At 46.3% G+C, this 23,714-nt stretch overlaps 1 protein-coding gene across 1 annotated transcript; it reads right to left on the reverse strand.

The window, feature by feature from the left end:
- Positions 1–1,797: 1,797 nt before the first annotated feature.
- VAX1 (ventral anterior homeobox 1) lies at positions 1,798–8,674 on the reverse strand. The gene is made up of 3 exons (XM_030487040.1): positions 7,303–8,674; positions 5,487–5,674; positions 1,798–3,997 (listed from the first exon to the last, which is right to left on the reverse strand). The coding sequence occupies exons 1-3, from the start codon at positions 7,538–7,540 to the stop codon at positions 3,458–3,460; spliced, it is 966 nt and encodes a 321-aa protein (XP_030342900.1). The 5' UTR covers positions 7,541–8,674; the 3' UTR covers positions 1,798–3,457.
- Positions 8,675–23,714: the final 15,040 nt, after the last annotated feature.

Consider the following 23,714-nt stretch of genomic DNA (forward strand, 5'->3'; position numbering starts at 1 on the left):
ACAGAACCAGGTCTGTGATAATGCTGCATGGAAGTGCAGAGGCTCTGGCTTTTCCACTGCCCCCAGACCATAGCAGCCTCGGGTACAGAGCTGGGACATGTGGAATTTGAAGGAGACAGGGGGGTGGAAAATGGATAATGTCCTGAAGTATTTATTTGGCTTGAATGCTTAGACAAGATCCTTTCACACCTCAGGGCATGCCCTTATTTGGAAATATTCAGAAACAATAATAGTAATAAGAATAAAAACATCCAACTCTTCACATGTTTACTGAGGGCTGCAAAGCTGTAAAATAAGGATTTTGGGTTTAATGTAGGTTATTTAGCTTGGCACTGGCTTAAATTGCCTTGGGTGAGGAGTACGGGCTGACACTGACCATGGCTCCAGCCCTGGGACTGAGCGTCAGGCCAGCAACCAAAGAAAAAGGGCCTCATGGTGCCTGCATGAGGGAGCAGGAAGCCCCCCACAGTTTCTAGTTACAAAAATAGAAGAGCAGAGAAATCCTCTTTTTAGCTGAAGGCACCTGAGGCAGCTCTGGCAGGACACATTCGTGCTGGTGTTCCCCACGGCTCACGGCGCAGCAGCGGGTTTGGGTCACGAAGTGGCCCCATCTCGACAGGAGGGACAGGACAACCTCAGCAGACAGGACAGCCCCATGCAGGGCAGGGGAGCCGGGGAATGTTTAAGGGTTGGTGAGTGCCTCCTTGCCAAAGGCAGCCCAGGCCAGCGCGCCTCTCTTTGTCCAGGGATGCGAGTGCTGCTGCGCAGTCCATGCAGGCAAGGCAGAAACCCAAAACTATCCCCTGGGGTCTCCCAGGCAGATCTGTTTTGCCACACTCAGCTCTTTTCTTTTTACCACCACTTCCCTTCCCCTCCCCTTGAAGTTTTTCAGTCTTGACCAGCAGCTTCAATGTCATCTCTTCAAATGCCACTTGCCATCCTCTCCTTCACCCTGGTTGCCCTTCCCCACATCATTTCTACGCACTTTAAAAACAAACAACAAATCACCATCATGACCACATCTTTCCCTCTTAATCCTGAGCAGTGGCTGGGATAGACTCATGGCAAAGCTTAGCAGAGGCCGCACCAGGATCCCAGAGCTGGGGGGTGCCCAGAGAGCCATGGATTGAAATCTCCCTGTGGCCCTGGAAGAACTGAGGCCTCGAGAGTGGGCTCCCACAAAACAGGGGTACTGCCCCACACCAGCTTCCCAGCAAAGGACTTTCAGGGCTGGGCTGCCAAACGGGATGGAAGCAAGAGCTGTTTAGGTATAAATATCCATATTTATGTACACAAGTATATATATGTGTGTATGTGTATTTATATATGCTTATATAGGGATATATAGATAGGCACACATGTATGTGCACCCATAATCCAGGCCCGGCACCCGCCGCAAGCAGGAGAAGGGGTGTGGAGGTGAGTGGCCCCCACACCAGGATGGAGGTGACACCCGGGCAGGCCAGGCGCCCAGCTCGCCTGTCCACGCAGGACCGTGCCACCACAGCCATGGGGACAGCCACGGGTGGGGGATCGGGCCGGGAAGCGCTGCGATGGATGGGCTGGAGCTGGGAAGGGGACCAGGAATGCCCCAAACTGCCCCAGGAGGAAAAGGGAAAAGATCCCGCTCCATGAAAGGGACCTCACAACCCCCCACTTCAGAATTAGAAATAAAATTTTAAAATTAAATAAAAAATGGGAAGTTACACAGGGATTTGGTTTGGGGGGTTTTTAGCAGCGCGTACATTAGATGAAAGTGATGTGGGTGCTACGAATATAAGACGAAAATACACCTAATTCCATCATCATATAGATATAATATATTTCACTCTCACCACATAAATACAAAACATCCAAATATCCAAAACATTCAGAACAAAAGTTAGTAGCAAGGGCTCAGCGCTCAATTCATCCATTATTTGTTTGTTTTCCCGACTAGTTGCCTAGAAACTTCCGACGTAAATAATTTACAATAAAATCACTATTTTCTTTCTGTCCAGCTCCTTCTGTCCAGTTCTGGTCTAGAATTAATTCTCTATTCTACAGCAACCATTCCACTTGTTGTAAATTTTTTTTCTCTTTTTTCTTTTCTTTTTTTTTTTTTTTGGTTACAGTTTGGTGGCACGTATTTATACAGTTTGTAAACGTTAAAGTTGAAAGAAAGAAAAGAAACTTCAAACCAAAGTCAAGAATATTAATCGTTCGTTTCCAAAGAGCTAGCTAAAAGTACAGCATCCCTTTTCTGGCAAATAATTCAAGTACCGAGATTGAACAGGAAATATTCGATCCGGAATACTAGAAGGTGAAATACATGTTTGTGGAGAAAATAGCAGTAGGAATTATGCAGGAAAAAAAAAAAAAAAAAAAAAAAGAAGAGGAGGTTGTTACATAGATGTATTTTAAAGTACAAAAATAACATTAAAAGATACGCTTTTTATATTTGACGTTCGTTTTAAATGAAGTGTGAGCGATATACGAGGGGGTTATTTTAGGAGGAAGGAGGGCCTAAGATTTGTTTTGTTTCATTTAGATGCGCGTTGGAATTATTGGGGGAAAAGAAATCGAATAGAAGAAAAAAAATAGAAGAATAATTACTATCGCAACAGATCTGGATGCAAATCGAGTCGCGATTTATCCATTATTTATCTGCAGATTTGCTTTTGCAGATGAGGACTGCGGGGCTGGCCCGTGGGAATGAGGGAAAAAAAAGGGGGAAAAAATAAAGGGGAAAAAAAAGGGGCGTTGTGTTATCTCGAAGGGGGAGACAGTTTGATTCAAAATCTCTGCAGCCACTGGTTTCTATCTCCCCGCTTCGTGAGTGTATTTGCAAGGCAGCCCGCTCCGGCCCTTCCCACATTCGGGATTCACGGTGGAAAAGGGAAGCTGCTGGCCGTTTTCCCGGCCGGTGTTCCGGGCGAGCGGCACTGAGCTTTCCCGGGGACTGCAGTGCAGTGGGTGTGCTGGAACGAGGGCCACGGGTGGAGCCCCCAACCCCTTGTGCTTCGGAGTCACTGAGGGGGGGAAAAACCAAACCCGGGCATCACCTGGCAGCTCCATCTTCCTCTCTCCGAAATCTTTCTCCCTCGCTTGGCATTGGCTAGAGCCGGCCCGAAAGAGCCAAACCTCACCCCGTCCGCTCTCCCTCCTCGTCCCTTTCCTACCGATGGCAAAGCAAACGAACAGACACACCCCTCCCTCCCCGAACGGACAAGACGGACCCCGGGCCGGCGGGGCAGGGGAGCGGCGCGGGCTGCCCCCGGTCGCTGCTTCGCCTTGCCCCGCGGGCACCGGGACCCCGCTCCGCACCGGCCCGCGGAGGGAACGGCGCCGCGGGGCTTGGAGGAGGCGGCGGGGGGAGGGAGGGAGGGATGGATGGAGGGGGCCGCCGCGCCGCCCGCCCCATAAATACCGCCACAAGTAGAGACTATAAATATAAATACGGGGAAGTTACTTAGAGTCAGTCCAGTGCTTTTTTCTCAGCGCTTTCTTTATTGTTGGTCCGGGAGTAGGGCTCGAAGGCCGACGAGCTCAGGTAGCGGGCCGACAGTTCCTGCAAGTTGCCCGCCAGCGAACCGGCCACGGCCAAGGGCGCGGAGGAGAGCCGCCCGGCCACCGAGCCCAGCAGCGCGGGCACCGGCAGCCCGAACAGCCCGTGCCCGGCGGCGGCCGCCCCGTGCAGCGCTGCCGGTGGCGGGGGCCCGGCCGCGGTGCTGGCGGCCGGTGGATGCGGGGACCCGCCGCCTCCGGGACCTGCCGCCGCCGCCGCGCTGCCGCTGCCCGCAGCCAGGCCGGGCCCGCGCAGCGCCGAGCCCAGCGCTCCGGTAGCGCAGGGCGGCAGGAGGCCCGGCAGTCCCGGCGGGGAGAGCAGCCGGCCTTGCTCCAGCAGCCGCAGAACGCTGCAAGTAGCGGCCGTCTCGGACACCACCGACCGCAGCTCGGAGTCCTTGCCCTGGTCCTTTTTCTGCTTGGTGCGCCGGTTCTGGAACCAGACCTTGACCTGCAGGCCGGGGAGAGAGGCAGGGTCAGCGGGGCGGGCTGCGACCGGCGCCCCCCGACCGGTGCCCGGGCCCCGCGGGGCGGAGCGGGAGGGCTGCGGGGGGGCTCCAGCCCGCACCTGCTAACGGGAGCGTTTTAAGAACGCACAGAGCGACCCTTTCCCACCCTCCCCAGCCTGGAGTTCCCCGTTTCGGGGTGCGCCCGAGGGGAACAGGGGGCAAACACTGCTTATCGCACTGTATCTTTAGCCTGATCCGCCTCACTTTATCCGATTTCACCGTACGCCGGCCCTTTCCCCAGCGGTTTATTCCGAGCCAGCTCAGCTCCAAGACCGCGCAGGGACCCGTACGGTGTCCCCCCACTGCCTCCCGGCCCGGCCCAGCTGCCTTCCCTGTGCGAGACAACTCCACGCTTCCTTCCCAACCTCCTGACTTGGACATTCCCTCCCCCTCCATTTTAAACAACACTTAACTTTAAAATGAAATCCTGGAAGCCACACCGGGGAAAAATAATAATAACAACACCCAAACCAAACCCCAAAACACCCGTGGCCGTTTCTGTAACCTACGAGGTATTGAACTTGTCATTCCTACCCGGCAAGAGAAACAAAAAAGGTAATTAGCTTGTCAGGGGCATTTACTGTTGCACGATGTTTTGCAGAAATATGAAACCGCCTTTCAGAAGTTTAGGCTTTTTTAGATGCTTCCCCGCACTCTCGCCCAGTTTTAACCCGCCTGACAGCCCACGGCCGCTCTGCTCTGCTGGACGGAGGGGACGGAAATACAGGGACCCAAAATACGGCCCAAACTTCAGGCCCGTCCCCGCATCTCCCGTAGCGAAGAGAAAGCGCTCGGACCAGCGTTCTCTAACCGGCAGTCTCCGGGACGGTGCCAGCTTCCCCCCGATATTCCGCTTGCTGCGGGCCGGGAGCGCCTCGGTCGCTCCTCGTCTCTCTGCGGCCGCAGCCGCGCAACTCCGCACCCGGGGCAGCCCGCACCGACACCGCAGAGCCGGAAGCACCGAGCCCCGACGGGGCCCGGGTGCGTCCCCGCGGTGGGAGCCGCGCTCCGGCCCGGGAAAGGGTTTGGCTTAGTGGCCAAGCTCCCTTGGCTCTCTCGGCCCTCTCGGCCCCGCGCAGACCCACGCGGCAGCGGGAGACCCACGGGGGCCATGTGCGGGGACGCGCAGGGCGGTGGGACCCCCTCTTGGCCACAGCCTTTCCCGAGCCGCACACAGGTACAGGTCTCTCAGCCGCGCACCCCCAGCTCCATCCCTTCCCTCGACCCGACACGCGTGGGCCCCTGCCCGCCAGCTCCCGCGGCCTGCGCGGTGGCGCGCAAGAGACGCGCAAAAGACGCGCAGGGCCGCGGGGCCGGCTCACACGTGGGGCCCGGCGAGCAGGGGAGATCCCCGGGCCGGGATGGGGGTTTCCACGGAGGGACGTGGGGCAGGGACAGGGCAGCCGGGGGTCCCCGTCCCTCTGGGGCTACCTGAGTCTCGGAGAGATTGAGCTGGCGGGCGAGCTCGGTGCGTTCCCGCCCCACGACGTACTGGCAGCGCTGGAACTCCATCTCCAGGCGGTAGAGCTGCTCGGCCGTGAAGGAGGTGCGGGTCCGCTTGGGACGGTCCAGATCAAGCCCTTTGGGCAGAATAATCTCTCTGATTGAACCTTTGGCATCTGGCAAAGAAAGGCGCAGTCAGTTTTACACCCAGGCAACCTTTCTCTCTTATTTCCTCCCCCCATTTTGTCATTCTCTTTAATATTTCCGAATGAAAGAAACGTCGCCAGCGCCTTCAAGCCCAAGCCCCGAGTCAGGATGGAGACTGCGGCACTACACCTAGCCACTACATTCAAGGAAGCGGATAAAAATCCTCAAACACCCAACAGAGAAGAAAGGAGGGGGAATGGGGGCCCAAAGCTCTGGAAATAATCCTCTCAGCCCATTTAAAAATCGTTTTGATTTTGAATATATCACACTGACACTACAACACTGCGGCATCACCCACGTTCCCTCTGGAAAGCAGGGGAGGGATCCTCCAGGCCGGGCTTTGTGCCTGGAGCTCAGGGCTACTCTTTGTTCCTCCTAGGCTCCAGGTTAGGACTCACTGGAAGCCACCCCGCATTGCCTCCAAAATAGGAAACCTCCTTATTATTAATGTATTTAATTTTGTTAGAAGTTTTACATGGAAAATAAAAGCAGGCAGGAGCTTTCTGGGCACAGCAGCGTTGGCTGAGTGCCCACCCTGGATGTGGGGACACCCCAGCCCACCCCATATCCCGGGCAAGCATCGCCTCCGCCGCTGCTCCGGGGTTTTGGCAAACAGGAGGAGAAGGAGGGAAGGGAAAAAGGGAAAAAGCTAACCCAAGGCACCAAACAGTCCGCAGAAACCTCACTCCTCTGGTAGCCCCGACCGAATGAAAGCGGGACAAATCTCATTAACACCACTGTCAAGCCAGAGTCAGATTCATGTTACATTAAAGCCTTCCCAACTTTGCTTTCCGTAATTTTACCTCCTCGGTACGTTTTAAATCAGAGACAATCACATCATTTTAATCTGACCCCCTCTCTGGGTCAATCGGTCTCGCAAGGATTAATTATTGTTTACAAGGCCTTGCTTCGCACTAATTTTGTTCCGATTCTGTTCGCTCCTTCCTCCCCCAAAACGCACCTTATTAAACCCGAAATTTCTGAAGGTAATTTTTAAATTATTATTATTATTTTTTCGCAGGGGGGAGGAATAGAATGATTTAATTACCTCAGCCTGGAGGGGAGACGAGGGTTGAGGGAAATTAATCGTGTAACTATAAAATAAATGATATGAATTAAGAAGCCCTTCGTGGTGCCTCCATTCGTTTTAAGGGTGATGGCTATTCCAAACCAGCCCTTTCTGCAAGGGACCCTCCTGCCCGCTCCCACAGCCGGGCGGGAGCCGCGGCCCCGCGCCATTGTGCGCGGCCGGCGGGATGCGCGGGCGCGGAAGGAGCGCGCCCGGCCGCGGGGCAGAGCCAGCGCCAGAGCCGCGGCCCCGGCGGGCTCCCTGCGGGGACGGACACCCCGGGAAAGGTGCAACGCGGGGAATAAAACCTGTAAAAACCCGACGGGACCGGGCGGAGAGTGGTGGAACCACCGCGGCCGAAGTTCTCCCGCAGCCACGGGCGGGATTCGCCGCAGCACACGGGGCTGGAGCGCGGTGCAGGGCCGCAGGAAGAGCTTCCAAGCCAGGGAGGGACCCAAGGCAAAGCGACGAAATAAACACAGCTCACAGCTCACCCCCCACCCGCCGCGAAATCCCTCAAACTCATACCTCTAACTAGGATCCTTCTGCAATAGTCCGGGTCAGCCGAACTAGATTTACTTTTATTACAACCTTCCGTAGCTGCAGAGGCAGAAAAAGTCCCTTGCTGATCCTTCAAAAAAGAAGTAGAAATATTTCCTTCAGCCCCTTTGCTTTCCTTGCCCTCTTTATGTCCGTTCTTCGAGACTCGGTTAGCTTCAGTCTCTGAACTGCATCTAACGTCCATTTTGTCTTGTTTCCCAAACATGTAGTGCAATAAAAACAAAACAGAAAAAAAGCCACCAACAACAAAAAAATAGAAGAGTAGAAGAAGAAGAAGAAGGCGAAGTCTATGCTGGATATTGCACGGCTTAGGGTCAGATCGGTGGGGATCTGTAAAAGCACCTTGAGTAAGGAAGATGGGGTTTTATCCCACTGGAAAAGCAGCGGCTTCCTCAGTCCCAGCGTCCTAATGTGACTGTCCAGCTTCCCAGAGCGCCCAGTGATCAGGTACTCAACAGTACAACTCTAAAATGATTTAATGTCTGCCTTATTACAGAGACATGTAGTTGTTAGACACACAGAGGGACGCGCACTCGCTGTTTCAATTGATTACGGGTAATTTTGCAGCCTCCACATTTAGGTTACCTCATGAATACACTAAATTGTTTGGATAATATATCAGATCGTAATGGATGGTTTGTGTGCTTGTCCCCAATCAAGTAGAGTTTAGCCAGTGAATAAACTGAAATGATTGGTCTTGCTTTCAGGAAACACACAATCAAAAGACTGAGACTTCCAGAAAAAAAAAAAAAAAGGAGGAAAAAAAAAAGGGGGGGGGGGGAGGAAGAGGGGAAAAAAAAAAACTTTTGACAAGATTCACCCTGAATTGTTAGCACCATTAGCAGCCATTATTAACTTTCTTCAGTATGCCTTTGACCTCCCGATTATAGAGTGGCTTTCTCCAAAGCACGCCAAATAAATCTGAATAAAGCTGCTGGGAAGGGCTGGAAAAATGCAGTTGCAGGGGGGTGGAAAAAGAAAAAACCCCAACAAAACCACAGCCAAAAAAAAAAAAGAGCCCCCTGAATTCTAAACAAACAAACAGATCCCCAGCACGCACACACATAAAAAGTTGGTCCTTCAAGCAGATCTCTCCAAGGCAGCAGGTTATCTTGGCCAGCAGAAATCCTCGTTAACACATCTCCCCACAGACAGCCATCTTAAACTCCTACCTCTCCTTACTTCAGTCCCGATACTTGCTTTTTGTGCTTCTCCCTCTGTGTGTGTGTGTATGTGTGCGTGCATGTGTGTGTGCTAATTCTGCACCTTCGCAAACACTGAACCTATTCGCAGAGCCTGCTCATTGGGGAAAAAAAAAAAGGAGGAAAAAAAAAAAAAAGAGCCAGCTTTGTGCTCAGTGGATCCAGGAGGGGGGAGAAAGGGAGAGGGGGAGAAAGAGGGAAAGAGGGAGGGAAGGAAAGGGAAGGAGGGAGGGAGAGAGAGAGAGAGATAGCCCATGAAAAATCTCAACTGCGTGATCCACTAAAGGAGAAAAAAAGTTTTACTCTAGCTATTTCATTGTCTCTGCTACAATATCTTTGAGAACCGCAACAGCCAGTAATCCAATAAGACCGTTGATTAGGCTACAATGATTCAATTCAAGCAAATGGCCTTGTGCAAAGAGCATGCTCCAGTCCTTCTTGTCACCTTGCAGGGCAGAAGCCCTCTTCATGCTGCTCTCCTTATTCATTCCTTTATGGGAAATGTAGAGCAAAAGGAGTGAAAGATGGCAATTATCTAATTGGACTATTAACAAACAATTCTCTGAGTGTGGCTGTCTGGCAGTGGTTCTTGGGCGAGGTGAAAGGCCACATGTTGCACTGGCCCCATTCACAAAGAGTTTAGGGGCCTGAGAGGGAGAGAAAGAATTTTCCCTGAGAATTTTTCACACAAACACCGGAGTATCCATCGGGCGTGCTCCTCTCCGCCTCGGCCTCCGCCTGCCTGGGAATGCTACCCACCTGAAGCAGGCTGGGGGAGCTCTGTGGTTTACTGCGGGTGAGAGCAGCGGGTAAAGGCAGAACAGGGCGCCATTCCCTTGGCCAGGAATGCTCAGCCCCAGAGGCCTCATCCTGCTCCCGCTGGAGGAATAACAGCCCTCGTCCCACAGGACCCAGTCTTTACGTATGGTGATGTAACGGAGTGAAGGATCTGGCGCTGGGGTTGTCATAAGTAGGAAATTAGGCGAGAAAAGGAAAGAAGGGGGGAAGAAAGAAGAGAAAGGAAGGGAAAATGAGAGAAGGAAGGAAAAGAAAGGAAACAGAAAAAAGAAAAGAAAAGAAAAAAGAAAAGAAGAAAAGAGAAGAAAAGAGATGAAAAAAGAAGAGAAGAAAAGAGAAGAAAAGAGAAGAGAAGAAAAGAGAGGAAAAGAGAAGAAAAGAGAAGAGAAGAGAGGAAAAGAGAAGAAAAGAGAAGAGAAGAAAAGAGAAGAAAAGAGAAGAAGAGAAAAGAGAAGAAAAGAAGAGAAAAGAAAAGAAAAGAAAAGAAAAGAAAAGAAAAGAAAAGAAAAGAAAAGAAAAGAAAAGAAAAGAAAAGAAAAGAAAAGAAAAGAAGAAAAGATAGATTTCAATGAGTTGTCTTTAGTGGACATCTTAAATCTTGGTCATTTTTCCATAAATCACAGCCTGATACATTTTTACTACCATTGTCTGAAAAGTGAGATGGAGATTGAGGAGGTGCCTCTAAGATTTTCATCAAGCCCTATCATCTCAATTATATTTATACATACAGCTGGAGTTAGAATGTCCTTATTATGGACCAGGCTTTATTTTTCCTTACAGCCAATGCATCTCAGCAATCTCTGGTGATCTGTTGTTATTAGTTACTACTTGTATGGCAGTCATACCCAGGGGCCCCAAATAAATCACAGCCCCATTGTGCAAGGCTTCACACAGATATAGAGAGAGGATGGAAGGAGTTCATTTCCTCCACGGATTCACAATGCTGTGCAAAGGCCTGTTGTGTGAAGGGATGCTTGTGAAAATGTACATTTAAGAGAGATTTGGTCCTTTCAGGGAATGTGCAACAAGTAGATGGTGATTAGTGGGAATGTTTTTCGTGTAGCTGAAGTATAGGATTGTGTTTAGCAGGTAAGCTTTGTTGTGTGATATACATAAATATATACATGTATAGGTATGCATAGGCTAGGTAGTATCAACAATCCTGGCTGGACATGTTTGTTTAACGCTAAATGAAACAAAGTTCTATTTCAAACATTTTTTACATAACAGATATTTTTTTTAGACAGAATAGGCATAACAATTCCCATAAAAGGTCTACTGTGAAATACAGAGAGCAATTATAATTATATTTGCATAGGTGTGTGGGAGTATGTATGACATTGGCCCTCATGTTTTTCATTACGCTAATGTCTAGGCATAGGCCATAATAATAAACATGGAGCTATTGAACTCAATTACACTGTTTGAAGCAGAGTATCTGGAGATTAAATATTGTATTTGTGTGATAGTCTGGCTTTTTTAATATTTGTTTTATTTTATTTACAAGGACCTGATCCAAAGCTCACTAAAGGCCAGGGGAATTTTGTTCTACATATGTAATATCTTAATAAATGCATTGCAACCCTCTTTTTGTCTGTAAAAGTCAGTGCTATAAAAAGACTTTCCCCTATTAAATCAGTTAAATTTGCTTTCACACGTTATGAACACAGTACCGTTGAAGATCTGGAAATTCAAATAATGAGTCTAATCCTGCAGCAAACTTGTAGTGAGCAGACAGGTCTATCCACACAGAGCTCAGTCACCTTAATTGAGGTCCGCTCATCTGCAACAAATAGCAAAGTCCAGAACTGCATTGGGAAATTCAGATTTTTACCATTATGAAGACAACATTAGCCTAGCTTTTTCTTTTTCTCATTAGTCTAATCTTCCTTTCGCCTACTGTCATTTATCTTTTCTTCTCAATAGACTTAAAATTCTGGAATATTACGTTCTTGCAGGACATATGTCCCCTTCTCTCTGTCATAACTCCAGGTCTCTCCACAGCTTCAACACACTTACATCTGCACTCATGTGCCACTGGATAAGCTGATGAACAGTTACCTGTTTTCCCTTGAAATAGCACTTAAAAATGACTTAGCAGACTACAGAGGTGGTCCCTCGCTGTACTTTGCTATGTGGACTGCCTTGTTGCTTTTCAGATACAGCTTTATTAGTTTGCTTTAGCATGTAGAAGGCTGAAGAAATTGTTTCTCATTGACTGCCACTATTTATATTATTTTTATCTCTATTCAATGGGTAGGAAAGATGCCTGTTATTGCTACTACTTCCTAAACTCTTCTTTGTCAAAGAAATATTTCTGTCCTAAATTGTCTTTAAGGCTTGCAACGCCAAGCTGGTTATCACAGTCTGAGCATGGTGCTAAATTGTTACTGAGCTTCAGTGCATGTGCTTGAAGTTAAAAGATTCATTAAAAGGCTCCTGTGTTTAATACACTTAATTTACTATATAACAGGGATTCCTATCCATAATATTCCTTATGAGGACAAGCTTTGGCCCACTTGAAGGGTTCCTCCTGCCCTCTTTTGCTATCTCTGCATTGCAGAGTCATCCTAATAGACTTTGGCTGTGGTGGGTGGTTACAGGTCTCAGCTGAAGAGAAAATGAGCCAGCCCAGCACTCACAGGCAGGGAGGTTAATATAAATATCTAACAATCTGCCCTGCTTTCAGTGATGGGCACTCATTGCCCCAGCTGGGGTGAATGTAAGAAGAGGAGGGAAAGCTCTCCCAGCATCCTCCCAGCCCTGAACTGAAAATGCATGACTCAAAGATCTTCTAAATCAAAAGACTTATCTCTGTGTTTAATAGCCCTAAGTAGATTTTTGTTCCATTAATTTATCTAATTATTTTGATTCAGACTATTTGCTGTTGAATTTATAGATGTTTTCAGCAAGCATACTTGTTTATCACAGGGACTATGAACTGGTACCTTGGGGCTGATCATCTTCCTGGTTATTTCAAATTAATAGAGGATATGGTAGTTACTGATAATGATACATTATATGTGGAAATGTCAAGGAGTTGTTATGAAGAGGTCCTACCAGACTGTTAAAGGTGAATGAAGGAGAAACAGAAAACCTCATTGCTGTTTGGTACATGTTACCCAGAGCACAGATGCTCTGGGACAGGAAGTTTCTGTCCAGTGTGACACTCTGTGAGCAGAGAAGATGGTGGTCTTCGTGAAGGTAGGAGGTTCACCAAGTTCTTTTTTCACACAGGTCTCAGTGCTGTGCTAATCACCAGGAACTCTGAGCACCTTCTTGAAACAGCGTACACAGCATAATTAACAACCCTTGTTGCTCTTGCAGATTTTCACTGCTAGGAAGGAAATTACCATACAATTGAAGATGAACTCGGGAAATTTCAGCATATACATATTATTGTGTAATCAAGGGACATTTAAACAGCATATGCTAAGCCCTTAGTTGAAGATGGTAATTTGTTCTGGTGGAAATTGGTTCTGTCTCGTGCAAGTGAGCCTAGAAAATGGTCTTTCCACACAGGTCAGCAGTATCCTTGAAGAACAGGATCATGTCTTTACCTGGAAGCTTTACACTGTCTTTGAAGGAAAGGATTGAAGTCTGTGACTCAGTTCGGCTTTCTGTGTGACGTGGAAGATAAGGCTGTCGTGTTTGTGGCAGCCTATATGGCTAGAAACAGTACTAATTCTGCTTCCCCAAGGGCTGATGCCCATGTACATTTGTGTTGTTCAATGTCATGTGGGTCACTGAATCATGGTATAAAACACATCACGTGGTTTGTTTTATGGGAAATTAAATGTCACAGGCTCACAAGAACTCTAACAGGTTCAACAGTAAGACAAAGACAATTTCTTTCTGTCTTATAAGTGTGCAACACCATCCTGCACTGGTATGAAATAGGGAGGTAGCTCTGCTTCCAAATCGGCTTAATCAGCTTTTATGCAGGTGTTGTGTCCTTCATGCCAATTCCTATATGTTCCTCTTTTAGCAAGCATTCTGCAAGACAACTGTTTAAAACAAATGAGCATATGCAGGCATCTATTTAAAATAAAGTATCAGATTGAGATAATAAATGTTATTGCATGTAGCTGTTACATTCCCCTGCTTTGCTACACTCCCAGTTAGTAGCCTGATGCAGAATACAGAACTAGCTGCTTCTTAATTTTCCTGCATACTTTGCCAGTAATTGCAGTATTGTCTCGACCAGATACTAAACTGAGCATATTGGCAGGACTTAGCAGTGCTGTTCTGGAGGCCAGTAATAATGAGCATGGGTATCACATGTGTATCATGATTAATCACTTTGTGGTCATTATGAGCTGCCCCTTACAGTTATCAATCTGGACAGTGGATTAATACAAAGCTTCATTGCCTGTATCATGCCCATGGCATATGCAAGCCATCTGAACAATGGTGAGACATGATTCTTTTCATGAGGGAAAACTGTGAATTAAGAGGAAATACTGTTTGTTCTCAGACACCAGACTGAGAGCCTTTGGTTTCAGCCTCAGCTGTGTCACTGCCTCCCTCTGTTACCACCAGCACCTGAACACTCAAACTCCCTCTGCCTTCATTTTACCCTCTCCTGACAAGGATACTGGCTTTGCCAACTCTGCTTGAGCACTCTTGAATATTTACCACCTCAAAAGCTGTTAGCCCATGAACCTTTAGTGTCGGTACTAAAGCTCTTGCAATCCTATTCATTCCCATAGTCAGTACAAGCAAGCTTGAAGGTTTAAACAGCACAAGAGGAGAAGTTTGTAAAGGTGATGTATTTAAGGTAGTAGATGTGATCTGTGGTCTTTTCAATACTTGGAGTTTTAATTTTGAAAGAAAAAAAATTCAGATTTTGGGTTAAAAACATGAAGTTCTTTTATTTTGAAAGCTTAAGTCAGATCAGATGGAACACGAAGCATGCCTCAAATGCTCATAATCATGGTCTCAAGGAGCCAGAGGAAGGCTGTACAGGACAGTCTTGCTGAACTGAGTCTGTTCCTTAGGTTTCATCTAATAACTAGAATGATGTGAGAGATTAGAAACTGTCCCTTCACTCTGGAGTGAGATAAACACTACCATTATCCCAAGGCTGGGATAGTAGTATTTCAGATGGACATCTGAAGTAACAATTCAATATACTCCCTAACACTTCATGAAGGAAAATGACGGAAAACGTAGGCAAAAAATCAGTGCAGTTTTGTTAAAACCCATCAGAGATTGTGGGTTGGTTTAGGGTGACTTCACTTTATGGGGAATACTTTACCTGATGGATTTAAACACACTCGGAGGCTGAGCATCACAATAGCAGACAACTCTGAACATGGCTAAATGCGAGGTAATGCAAATCACCAGCGATTAGCTGTATAGCTCAAATAATCTGAAAAGCTCTGAATTTCCAGGAATCTCTGAGGAAAAAGAACCTGCACCAGGAGTCATCACTGTCTGATTTACCTCAATCTATAGCAGCAGCTTAAAAAAAATAAAAAGGCTGTTTGGATTTATTAAACAGATAGAACAGAATGCCAAAAAAACCATCAGGATAACACAGGATTATGTCATAAATCCACATTAACTCTCTGTTCATTCTTTTTATCCTCTTCTCTCATGAGGTATACAGCAGAGTCCGAAAAATGTGCAAGAAGTGAGAATAAAAATAATTACAGAGCTGTTAGGATTAATACATGAGAGGTGGCAAAGTCTAGAATTCCTTTGCTGGGAAGGAGAAGATGAACATGGAGCTGATCATGGAAGTCAAACTCTCAAGCACATAGCATTGGGCTTTCTTTTTATTTTATCACATAAGAACAAACCTCAGGTTAAATTAAAGAGCAGCAAATTGAGAGTGAAAAGTAGATGCCCAGACACATGTCTCATCACCTATGGGAGTTGCTGTTGCAGGAGGTTACTGAGGCAAATACCTTGGCTCGATTTTAAAGGGAATTGGACGTTGTTCAGATTACCTTATTATGGGAGGTTGGAAACAGTGCCCAGTGTGATTGAATCTTACACCCAGAGCTGGACGCTGATCTTATAAAGGAGTGATGCAGAAGGAGAAACACATCAGTTTGGGTTTTAGTTTGTTCTTCCTTAAAGTATCAGGAGTCGGATATTCTGTAATGTGTCAGAAAGACTGATGGCATTGGGTAAAGAAAAATTAGAGTAATACATTTCAATAGCAGCTAACATTAATACTTACTACTAGTCACTTGTGCCTCTGGTAAGAAAAGAAGTGTGATCAGTGGAAGAGACAAGCTATTTGGCATAGCCGCATCACAGGGGAGGTGGGAAAGCATTTAGTGAAACCGTTCTGCCTTAGGTGTCCCTTCTGTGGGAAAGCACATTTTAGCTCGGGTTGCAGCAATAGTAGGAAAGGCAAAAGAGGAAGGATTATTGGCTCCAAAATATGTTTCTACCAAGCAAATGGAGACCTCACCACTACTGTTGTGCAAGGTTGGGACTCTGAAGGTAGAAAAGTACAAGACATGTCTAATATATTGTGAGGCCAAGGAAATAAGCTGTCTTCTGCTGGTACATTACCCAAAATAGGGAGGACAACAGAAAGCGATGTTCTGTAAAGCCAAGTCTGTTGAAGTCTGGAGCACTGGCAAATACTTTGGGACTGTGCTTTGTGTTCCTGCGGAGCACAAGTAAGGACAGAGAGAAGGGCAAAAAGAAGAGATCTTTTGTACCGGAGAACTCCAGCAGATTCCTTTGACAAAGTGATCTACAAAATTTGGAAACCAACCTGGCAATAGCAGTCTTTTTATCATACCCCTCAGTTCCTATTAATGGATATCCAGGGATTTATGCATGGTTATTGTTTTGCTTATTCATTTAAATAACAGAGATACAAATCTCAAATAGTAGTATATTTCTAAAGACTGGGATATTCCTAGGATATTGTTTAGCTATTTTTATTGCTAGGATGTTTCTACCACCCAATAACACAATAAAAGTATTATATGTATATATGTTTGCATATATTTTAAGTGTATATATAAATATATATAAACCACACACACATATATATAAGAAGCTATATCAATAGTATCTAGAATCCCCATATGTGTTTGTGCTCCCAATGAATAAAATGCTGTCCAAAAAGACTGAGTATGCTTTGAGAAATTTACAACCTGAACAAGACTAATTGGATAAGAGAAGAAATATGGTTTATTTTATTTTTATAAATGGAAGAAAATGTTGAGTTTTTTCTTTTATTATTTTATAGATGGAAAAAAAGAAGCCCAGAGAATGCTATGTTTACCCAAAGGGACTGAATGAGATTCTCAGGGCAATGCTCTAACTCTAAGACCATCCACCAAGAAAAGAAAAAAATATTCAGGAAACAGAGGGGTTATTCAGCAGGGAAGCTGGATAACTGCCAAGCCCCCATTGTTGAGTTCTAAGGTGCAGAAATGATGCTACCCACTCCCTGCCTTTTAATATGGCACGTACAACATCCATGTGACGTCTAGCTGTGAAGGACAAATGTTTGGCATGTTTTCAAAGGGCACATTCTTGCGACGCTTACTCAGATCCACATGTACCAGGTAAGAGAAGAAGAGGTCCAGCTGTAGCAACCTTTTCCAGTTCAGGAGGATGCACAGCTCTAAGGACAGATTATAAGCCCTTCGATGGAGATGCGGTGCTACTGATGTTGTTAAAATTGCTCTTGATTTAGACTCCAGCCAGATAAGGGTCAACTCCAATGACTGCTCAATTAGCAACCTACTGTCTGATTAGCATGAAGCTGTTCCACACAATTTTTTGTCTTAGTTTTAGTTTTAATTTAGTCTTTTTGTCTGTTACACCTTCATTTCCTCCTAATGAAGAGCAGAATTGGACCTTTTGGTGTCTGTCTCCTTTTATCATGGGAACTAATTCACCATTGTGTTGGCAGCGTTCCTACTGCTGTCAATGGGAATTATGTACTTTGAATGAAGGCGAATGAGGCCATAACTGTTTAAGAATTATGCTATTAAGACAGCACAATGTGTTTTATTTTTATATAGAGCATTACGTATGAAGAGTCAAAAACGCTTTGCGGAGAAAAGGGATAATAGACTGTGCTTCACAGAGTTGTTTGGAGTGGTGCTCTGATTCAGAAGGAAAAGGACAAATGACTGTACAGATGTGAAGAGAATAGCAGAAAAGCTGGACCTTCAAGGCGATAAAGCAGCCAGCGACTTTCCTGACAGAACAGACATGGCAAAGGGGAAATGGAAAGATGAGCTGCTGAAAAGAGCTAGATGTCGGCTGGGCAAAAATAAAAAGATGTTGTGGAACTTCAGGCTGGAATAACCTCTCAGTCCTCCTCCTCTCAAACACAGTCTTGAAATAAGCACAACAGGGCAGTGGGCATTTACATGGAATATATTTTGTCCCTGTTATCTTATGAGTCCATCTGCTTATGTCATCTCAAGACATGAGATGTGTTGGGGAGATGCTGTGTGGCACATGGGCCCATGCTATCAGGTTTGCTCCTGTAAAGTCTCCCCAGTTAGGGAAAAGAGCATCACCCACTAGTCCAAGTTTGTTGATAATGTCTTATCAGCAGGTTACTATTGAGTTATGCTCAAACCTGAGTGTCATGAACAGCCATGTGCTAGGTCAGGGGAAGGCTGCTCCATGTGAATAGCTGCTTCCTCGTCAGATGGAGCATAGGTAGTTGAGCTGGTAGGAAGGCCCAGGCAACGGTCCTTTCAAGCTTTAAACTGACAGAGGAGAGATTAACATCAGACATTATTCATCAGAAAAAATTCTTCCCTGTGCCGGTGCTGAGGCACTGGCACAGGGTGCCCAGAGAAGCTGTGGCTGCCCCATCCCTGGCAGTGTTCAAGGCCAGGTTGGACACAGGGGCTTGGAGCAACCTGCTCTAGTGGAAGGTGTCCCTGCCCGTGGCAGGGGGTTGGACCTGGATGAGCTTTAAGGTCTCTTCCAAACCAGTCTAGGATTCTATGATTCTATGAAATGAATGCCATAACTGAATTTCTTTCCACTTCATTATGTTCCTAACCCTTGTGTACCTCCTTCCCATCTGTTTCCTTTTAAACAGCATCCATCCAGTTGCCTGCAATCTGATAGAAACAAAAAGGACATGTTCCTGTCTTGCAGCCATTTCCACACCCATAATTGATGCCATGGGAGGTGAGCCCACTTCCATGTATCTCTGGCCCTGCCAGCAGCATGGCAGACACAGCACCCTGCCCAGTCAGGGCTCAGAGGCCTCAGGAGCTGCAGGGAAAACTATCATGGTGCTGTTTGCTATATCTCGCTACCAGCCACGGGTCTACACAAGCTGCTGTAGCTGAAATATAGATGAGCCCAAAGGCTGTCTCTTTCTCTAGGAGGAAGTCTCTGGAGGATCTGGAAACGTGGCATGTGCTGCATCCCTCAGCCTGCCTTCCACCCCACTGCCTCCCAGGCGCTGCTTAGCTGCTCTGCACGGCTGGGTGCTAACACTCTTCCTTTGGTGGGTGCTCTTCAGCTGTGCCTGAAGCCCTGCTGCTGCAATGCTTGTGGGGGACACAGAGCCAGCACCACAAACCCTGCCAAAAGGAGATGAAGTGTCCAAATGAAACACGCCAGCCCAAACCCACTTCGTAGAAAGGGCCATGCTGCTGATCATCTCAAACATCTCCCTCGCATTGCACTGTGTTACAAAGCTTGGCTTGCTTAACTCAATACACTGTGATGATTTTGCATCAGCAAAATCATCTCAGTCATCAAGGATGGCAGGGCTCATTCTCAGAAATGCCAGGAAATGTTTGCACAGTGTTGCTGTTTGGTTAATTTGATCCCTAGGGCATGTGGAAAACTCAGAGAAACATATTTTGCTCAAGTAGATTTGCAATCAATAATCTCTTCCAGTTTTATTTTTTCCATAGAAGCAGCTTTTAGCATTTTCTATTATCAAATCCCTGCCCAAGAATTCACTAGGAAACTGCAGTGATGTAGAGGAAATGTTATTGGTCTTCATTTTTGTAGAGGTGAGATGGAGCAGAGGCAGGTGAAGTGACTTTCTTAAAGTGGGATATTGAACCTGTAGCAGTAGAGTGGAACCTCGCAGGGCTTTAATCGCGTGTTTGTAGCACTTCTATCCTGAAGCTCCAAGTTAAACAAATCAAACATAGACTCATAACATTTGAAATAACTCACCTGAATCATTAAAAAATATTTTTCAGGTGTTGGGATTTCCCTTTTCTTCTGCTGTATTAAAACTTTAAAGTCTACTATTAAAATGAAAAGGAAATAAAATGTTCAACGAGTTCTAGTGCAGCGAAGCACTTAAGTATGTGTTTATCTTTAAACACATCTGGAGCCCCATTGACTTTGACAGGACTACTCATATGCTTAAAGATAAGCCTGCTTTTGTTGGATTATGGCCCTGAGGATGTAAGTGCTGGGGGAATCATTTTCATGCTCTCCAGAAAGGGCTTTAAATCACTTTTGTTTAAGGAGAACTAACAGGTTGAACGTAAACATACCTAAGAAACCAATACATCAAGATTAACTTTTATGCGGAGCCACTTGACATCTTGGTTCTTAAAAGAAAATAACGATCCAATTATTTTTTAAATGAAATGGAGCTGTAGGAAAACCTTGATACCTCCACGTGGGAATTTTGGGTTCTTTTTTTAATGGGAGGAGAAGAGAGACATAGCCATGTTAAAGGGAATGCAGTGTGCATGTCTGAAGGGCAGGAGAGTTAGGTAAATTATTAGATTTCAGCAGTTGAGAAGTGGCACGTAATGTAATAGGACTTTGTCTGCTGTTGTTTTTGCTGGTTTGTTGATGATGCTCTGAGAAGGACAAGACAGATGAGCAGCAGGACAATGCAGCCCTAGAAAAATAACAACTGGCTCTAATACAGTATTTTTCATTTGTGGATGTTAAAGAGTTCAATCCAAAGTCCTTGAAATCAATGGAAACGCTCTCATTGACTTCAAGGAGCTTTGCCTCAAGCCACTCATCTTGCCACACTGCACAGGCATTCAGGTCTGCTCAGATGTGTGGATCCAGCCAGGTCAGCCCTGCACATCCCCTTGGAAGGTGCACAGGCACCGGGGCTGGGATCTTCCCACTGGCCATGACATACACACCCCTGCACCTGAGAAACAATATGGAAGCAGCACTTCTGTTCCAGAGTCTTTATGTGTTTGCACTTCTTTCTGGTCCACTACAGGCTGTGGGGATCTGGTGCTGCCTCCGTCCTCTCCATCGCCTTCCATTGTCCCCATGGGCCACTGCTGCCTAGGGCACTGTGGAGTCTCAGGACTGCATTGCAGGTGCAGCCCATGCATTTCAAATTAATTCCTTCCCAGTGGGGCTTGAAATCAATAATAAAGAGCAGTTGTTGGTGTTGTGTTTTGGGGTTGGTTTTTAAGTAAAAAATGGAATTGCTCATACTTCATGAAAACATTGCTTTTTAAGCATTGCCACCTCTGCTCTGTGCCTCATCAGGAGTCTAGGTGGGAAAAGCAATGGGAAATGGAAAATAAGAAAGCCCTACCATCTAAGCCAAGCACAGCAATCTAACATCGCTTCAGCGGTAATGACAATGGAGAAGGAACAGAATGCTGTCAGGGGTAATGGTGTCCTGCTGGCAGCTAAATATGAAAGCCAAAGCAGAGACATTTATAAAATAAACAAGCATCAGGGAAGATGAGACATTTATTACAGAGCAGGAAATAGTGATCTTTAACAATGGTCCTTTCCAGTTTCTCTCCTTGCTATAGAATGAAGTGGTGTAAATGAATGCTTTGTCTCACGGATGTTTTATTGTTTCTCGGGCAATTACCGGACTGTATTTGGTTTAGGTGAGGGGAGGAAATTGCACGTCATCCTTTTGGAAGGCTGCTTATGGGGGCAAGCAGGCCAGAGGGAGAGATGCTTGTTTTGTGTCTAAATTTATATAGTTTTCTGACCACCAAGAAAAGCAATAGGCCAGGCAGTATCACGCCAGCACACAACAGAAGTGGTTTCACATGATGACAGAAAGATGCGCTGCGGCGTGTGACATCGTTTTGGTGGCAGAACCTGGTTAAGCAGTTTCTGCCCCCCACCCCTGCACATCGCCACGCTGGGGCTGCTTCTCCCAGCTATAGCATTGAGTATCAACATGATGAAGTAGGTAGAATAGAACGACCAACAGAAAATGGCTGTTTCCCCTTTAGTTAGTTCTCTGTGTCTCTTGTATCAGCTGCACAGATGGGGTGTGCGCTGGAGGGACAAGTGCAGGGGGTTACAGTGAGGATGGAGAAGGGGATAGGAGATCCCTACATCAGGAGTTCTGCCAAGGAGAGGGTAAGGGGGACCATACCCTTAGTCAGAGGGTAAAATTACATTGACATACTCTGGTGCAGAAAGCTCCTACATGCTGCCACACATTTATTCTCTATGGGGTACCAGCTCCATGTAAATGTTTCATAGAGAAACCAGCAGTGAATTCAGATTGGGGCCAAAGCAAAGCAAACTCCAACTTCTCCTCTTTCTTCAGAGAAAAAAATATGCTTCAAGAAAGATCATGCTGCTTGCCATCAACATGCCAAAAGAGGGCAGAAAAAGAGCAAGATTTTGGACATAATTAAGTAGTCAAGTCTCTGTCTTCAATGAGGCCTCAGCTGAACCCACACTCTTCCATTAACCTCTGTAAGGGAAAAAAAAAGACATCAAAAACATGGTAGGGTCATGGTGACAGGGGTACGGATGAAGAAGAGAAAACACATATTTAAGCTGTCAGAGGGATGTGTGGCTTAAAGCTGTGGGGTAAAATAAAACCTAAAGCAAGAAAATACAGTTGACCATCAGAAAACATTTTCTACCAACCTTTTTATTTTAATATATTTCCCCTCTTTTCTGAGCTATCTGGTGGTGTAACAGCCTCTCAAGACTGCAGAGTAATTATCATGGATTGTTTTTAAATTTAAAGCTGGACTGGAAAATGTAAGAAAATACTACTGAGTGAGGATAGATTAGATAGCCTAATAGACCATTTTCCTCTCTAATTTCCATTAAGGTGATGAGTTGGAATGCTGCGTGCAGCATATTAGTGAAAAACACTGGGAACACAGTCATATAGTGGATCCAATATCTCAAAATAATGTTTGGAGTAATAACAGTGATATAAAAATCCATCTCAGGTATTTTATAATGCTAATTAGTGCCTGAGTGAATCACAGCCTTTAATGTATGCATCTTGTGACACTCCCCAGGAGAAGAGATTTGTATCAACTGCTTAAAAGAAAAGGAGCAGATATAAACGGGGATTTGGTGGTCTGGTGTGCAAGGGCAATCAGGAAAAATTAATCTGAATTAACTGAAGCATGAGTTTAATTTGGATCTTTCTGCCAAGTTACATTTTGCACATAATCCTCATTCAGAAGGGAAGTGTCTTCCATTGAGTGCAGAGCGTTAGGCTCTCGCTGCATACCTGTTGACATCGACATCCATTACCGGTGGAGAATGGATGAGTTGCACTGTACAGGGACTATTAAATAGAGAATTTATTTGCATTTCTCTGTGCTCAGGGTTTGATGGGCAAGCTGCCAAGCGTTTGAGAATTAACTACACGAAAACATCACCACCTCTGTGGAGGGGAAACCAGAATTGGCAGAGGTTTGGTTATTCAGTCCTGGGGAACCATAACTCACGTAGTATAACTGGGGTAGCACAACTTGTATAGCACAGCTGGGCCATGGTGACCCTGGGCAAAGGACCACCAAGTCCAAAAACCGCTGTTGGATTGGTGTGTTAAATAGATCATGGATGGAAAAAAATGGATGGGAAGATGGGAAAATGTAATGCTTTCAAATAACTACTTCTTTTAAGATAATACTTTCATCCTTTCAAGTGTCCGCCGCTAAACCTCGATAGTTTTTCTTCCCCTGTGGCCACACACTCCTCATGGTGCTCCCTGTTCTGCAAGGCAGAAACATCTCCTCCTCTCCCTGCATCCTGCTGCATGGGGGCCCAGCCAAAAGCTGGAGGCGTATCTGAAGAAAGGGGGAAAGTGGTGTTGGATGCTTCGTGTTTTGAGCTTTATTTTGAACTGTGGTTAAAGTGACAGAAAAAATGAAAGGACAGGAAAGGAGAAAAGGAAAGGAGAAAAAGGAAAATTAATATTTATTGGGGGGAGAGAGGGAGGGGAGAAGAAAGATTTATTGGGGGAAAAAACACCAGGGGCAAACAAAAGTCTCCCCGGCCCGGGTTGCAGTTCCGGTGGTCCCGGCAGCTTTCCCCCTCCGGCCTGCTCCCGGCTCCCCAGGGACTCCCGGTGCAGCATTCCCAACCCCGGGACCCTTCGGGGCCCTCGCCCAGCCGGGATTTACCTGCCGGGACGTGTGTGCGGCCGCGGGGACAGGCGGCACCGGAGTCCCGGCC

Source organism: Strigops habroptila, chromosome 5 (assembly GCF_004027225.2).
Source record: "Strigops habroptila isolate Jane chromosome 5, bStrHab1.2.pri, whole genome shotgun sequence".
In the NCBI taxonomy this organism is placed as follows: domain Eukaryota; kingdom Metazoa; phylum Chordata; class Aves; order Psittaciformes; family Psittacidae; genus Strigops; species Strigops habroptila.

What these genes read in the sequence shown, in the direction of transcription:
- VAX1 (XM_030487040.1), bottom strand. Translation starts at nt 7,540, where the DNA reads ATGTTTGGGAAACAAGACAAAATGGACGTTAGATGCAGTTCAGAGACT. An exon ending in CAGAAGGATCCTAGTTAGAG is followed by an intron (nt 5,675 to 7,302) that starts GTATGAGTTTGA and finishes TTTCTTTGCCAG; the next exon opens with ATGCCAAAGGTTCAATCAGA. An exon ending in TCAATCTCTCCGAGACTCAG is followed by an intron (nt 3,998 to 5,486) that starts GTAGCCCCAGAG and finishes CCCGGCCTGCAG; the next exon opens with GTCAAGGTCTGGTTCCAGAA.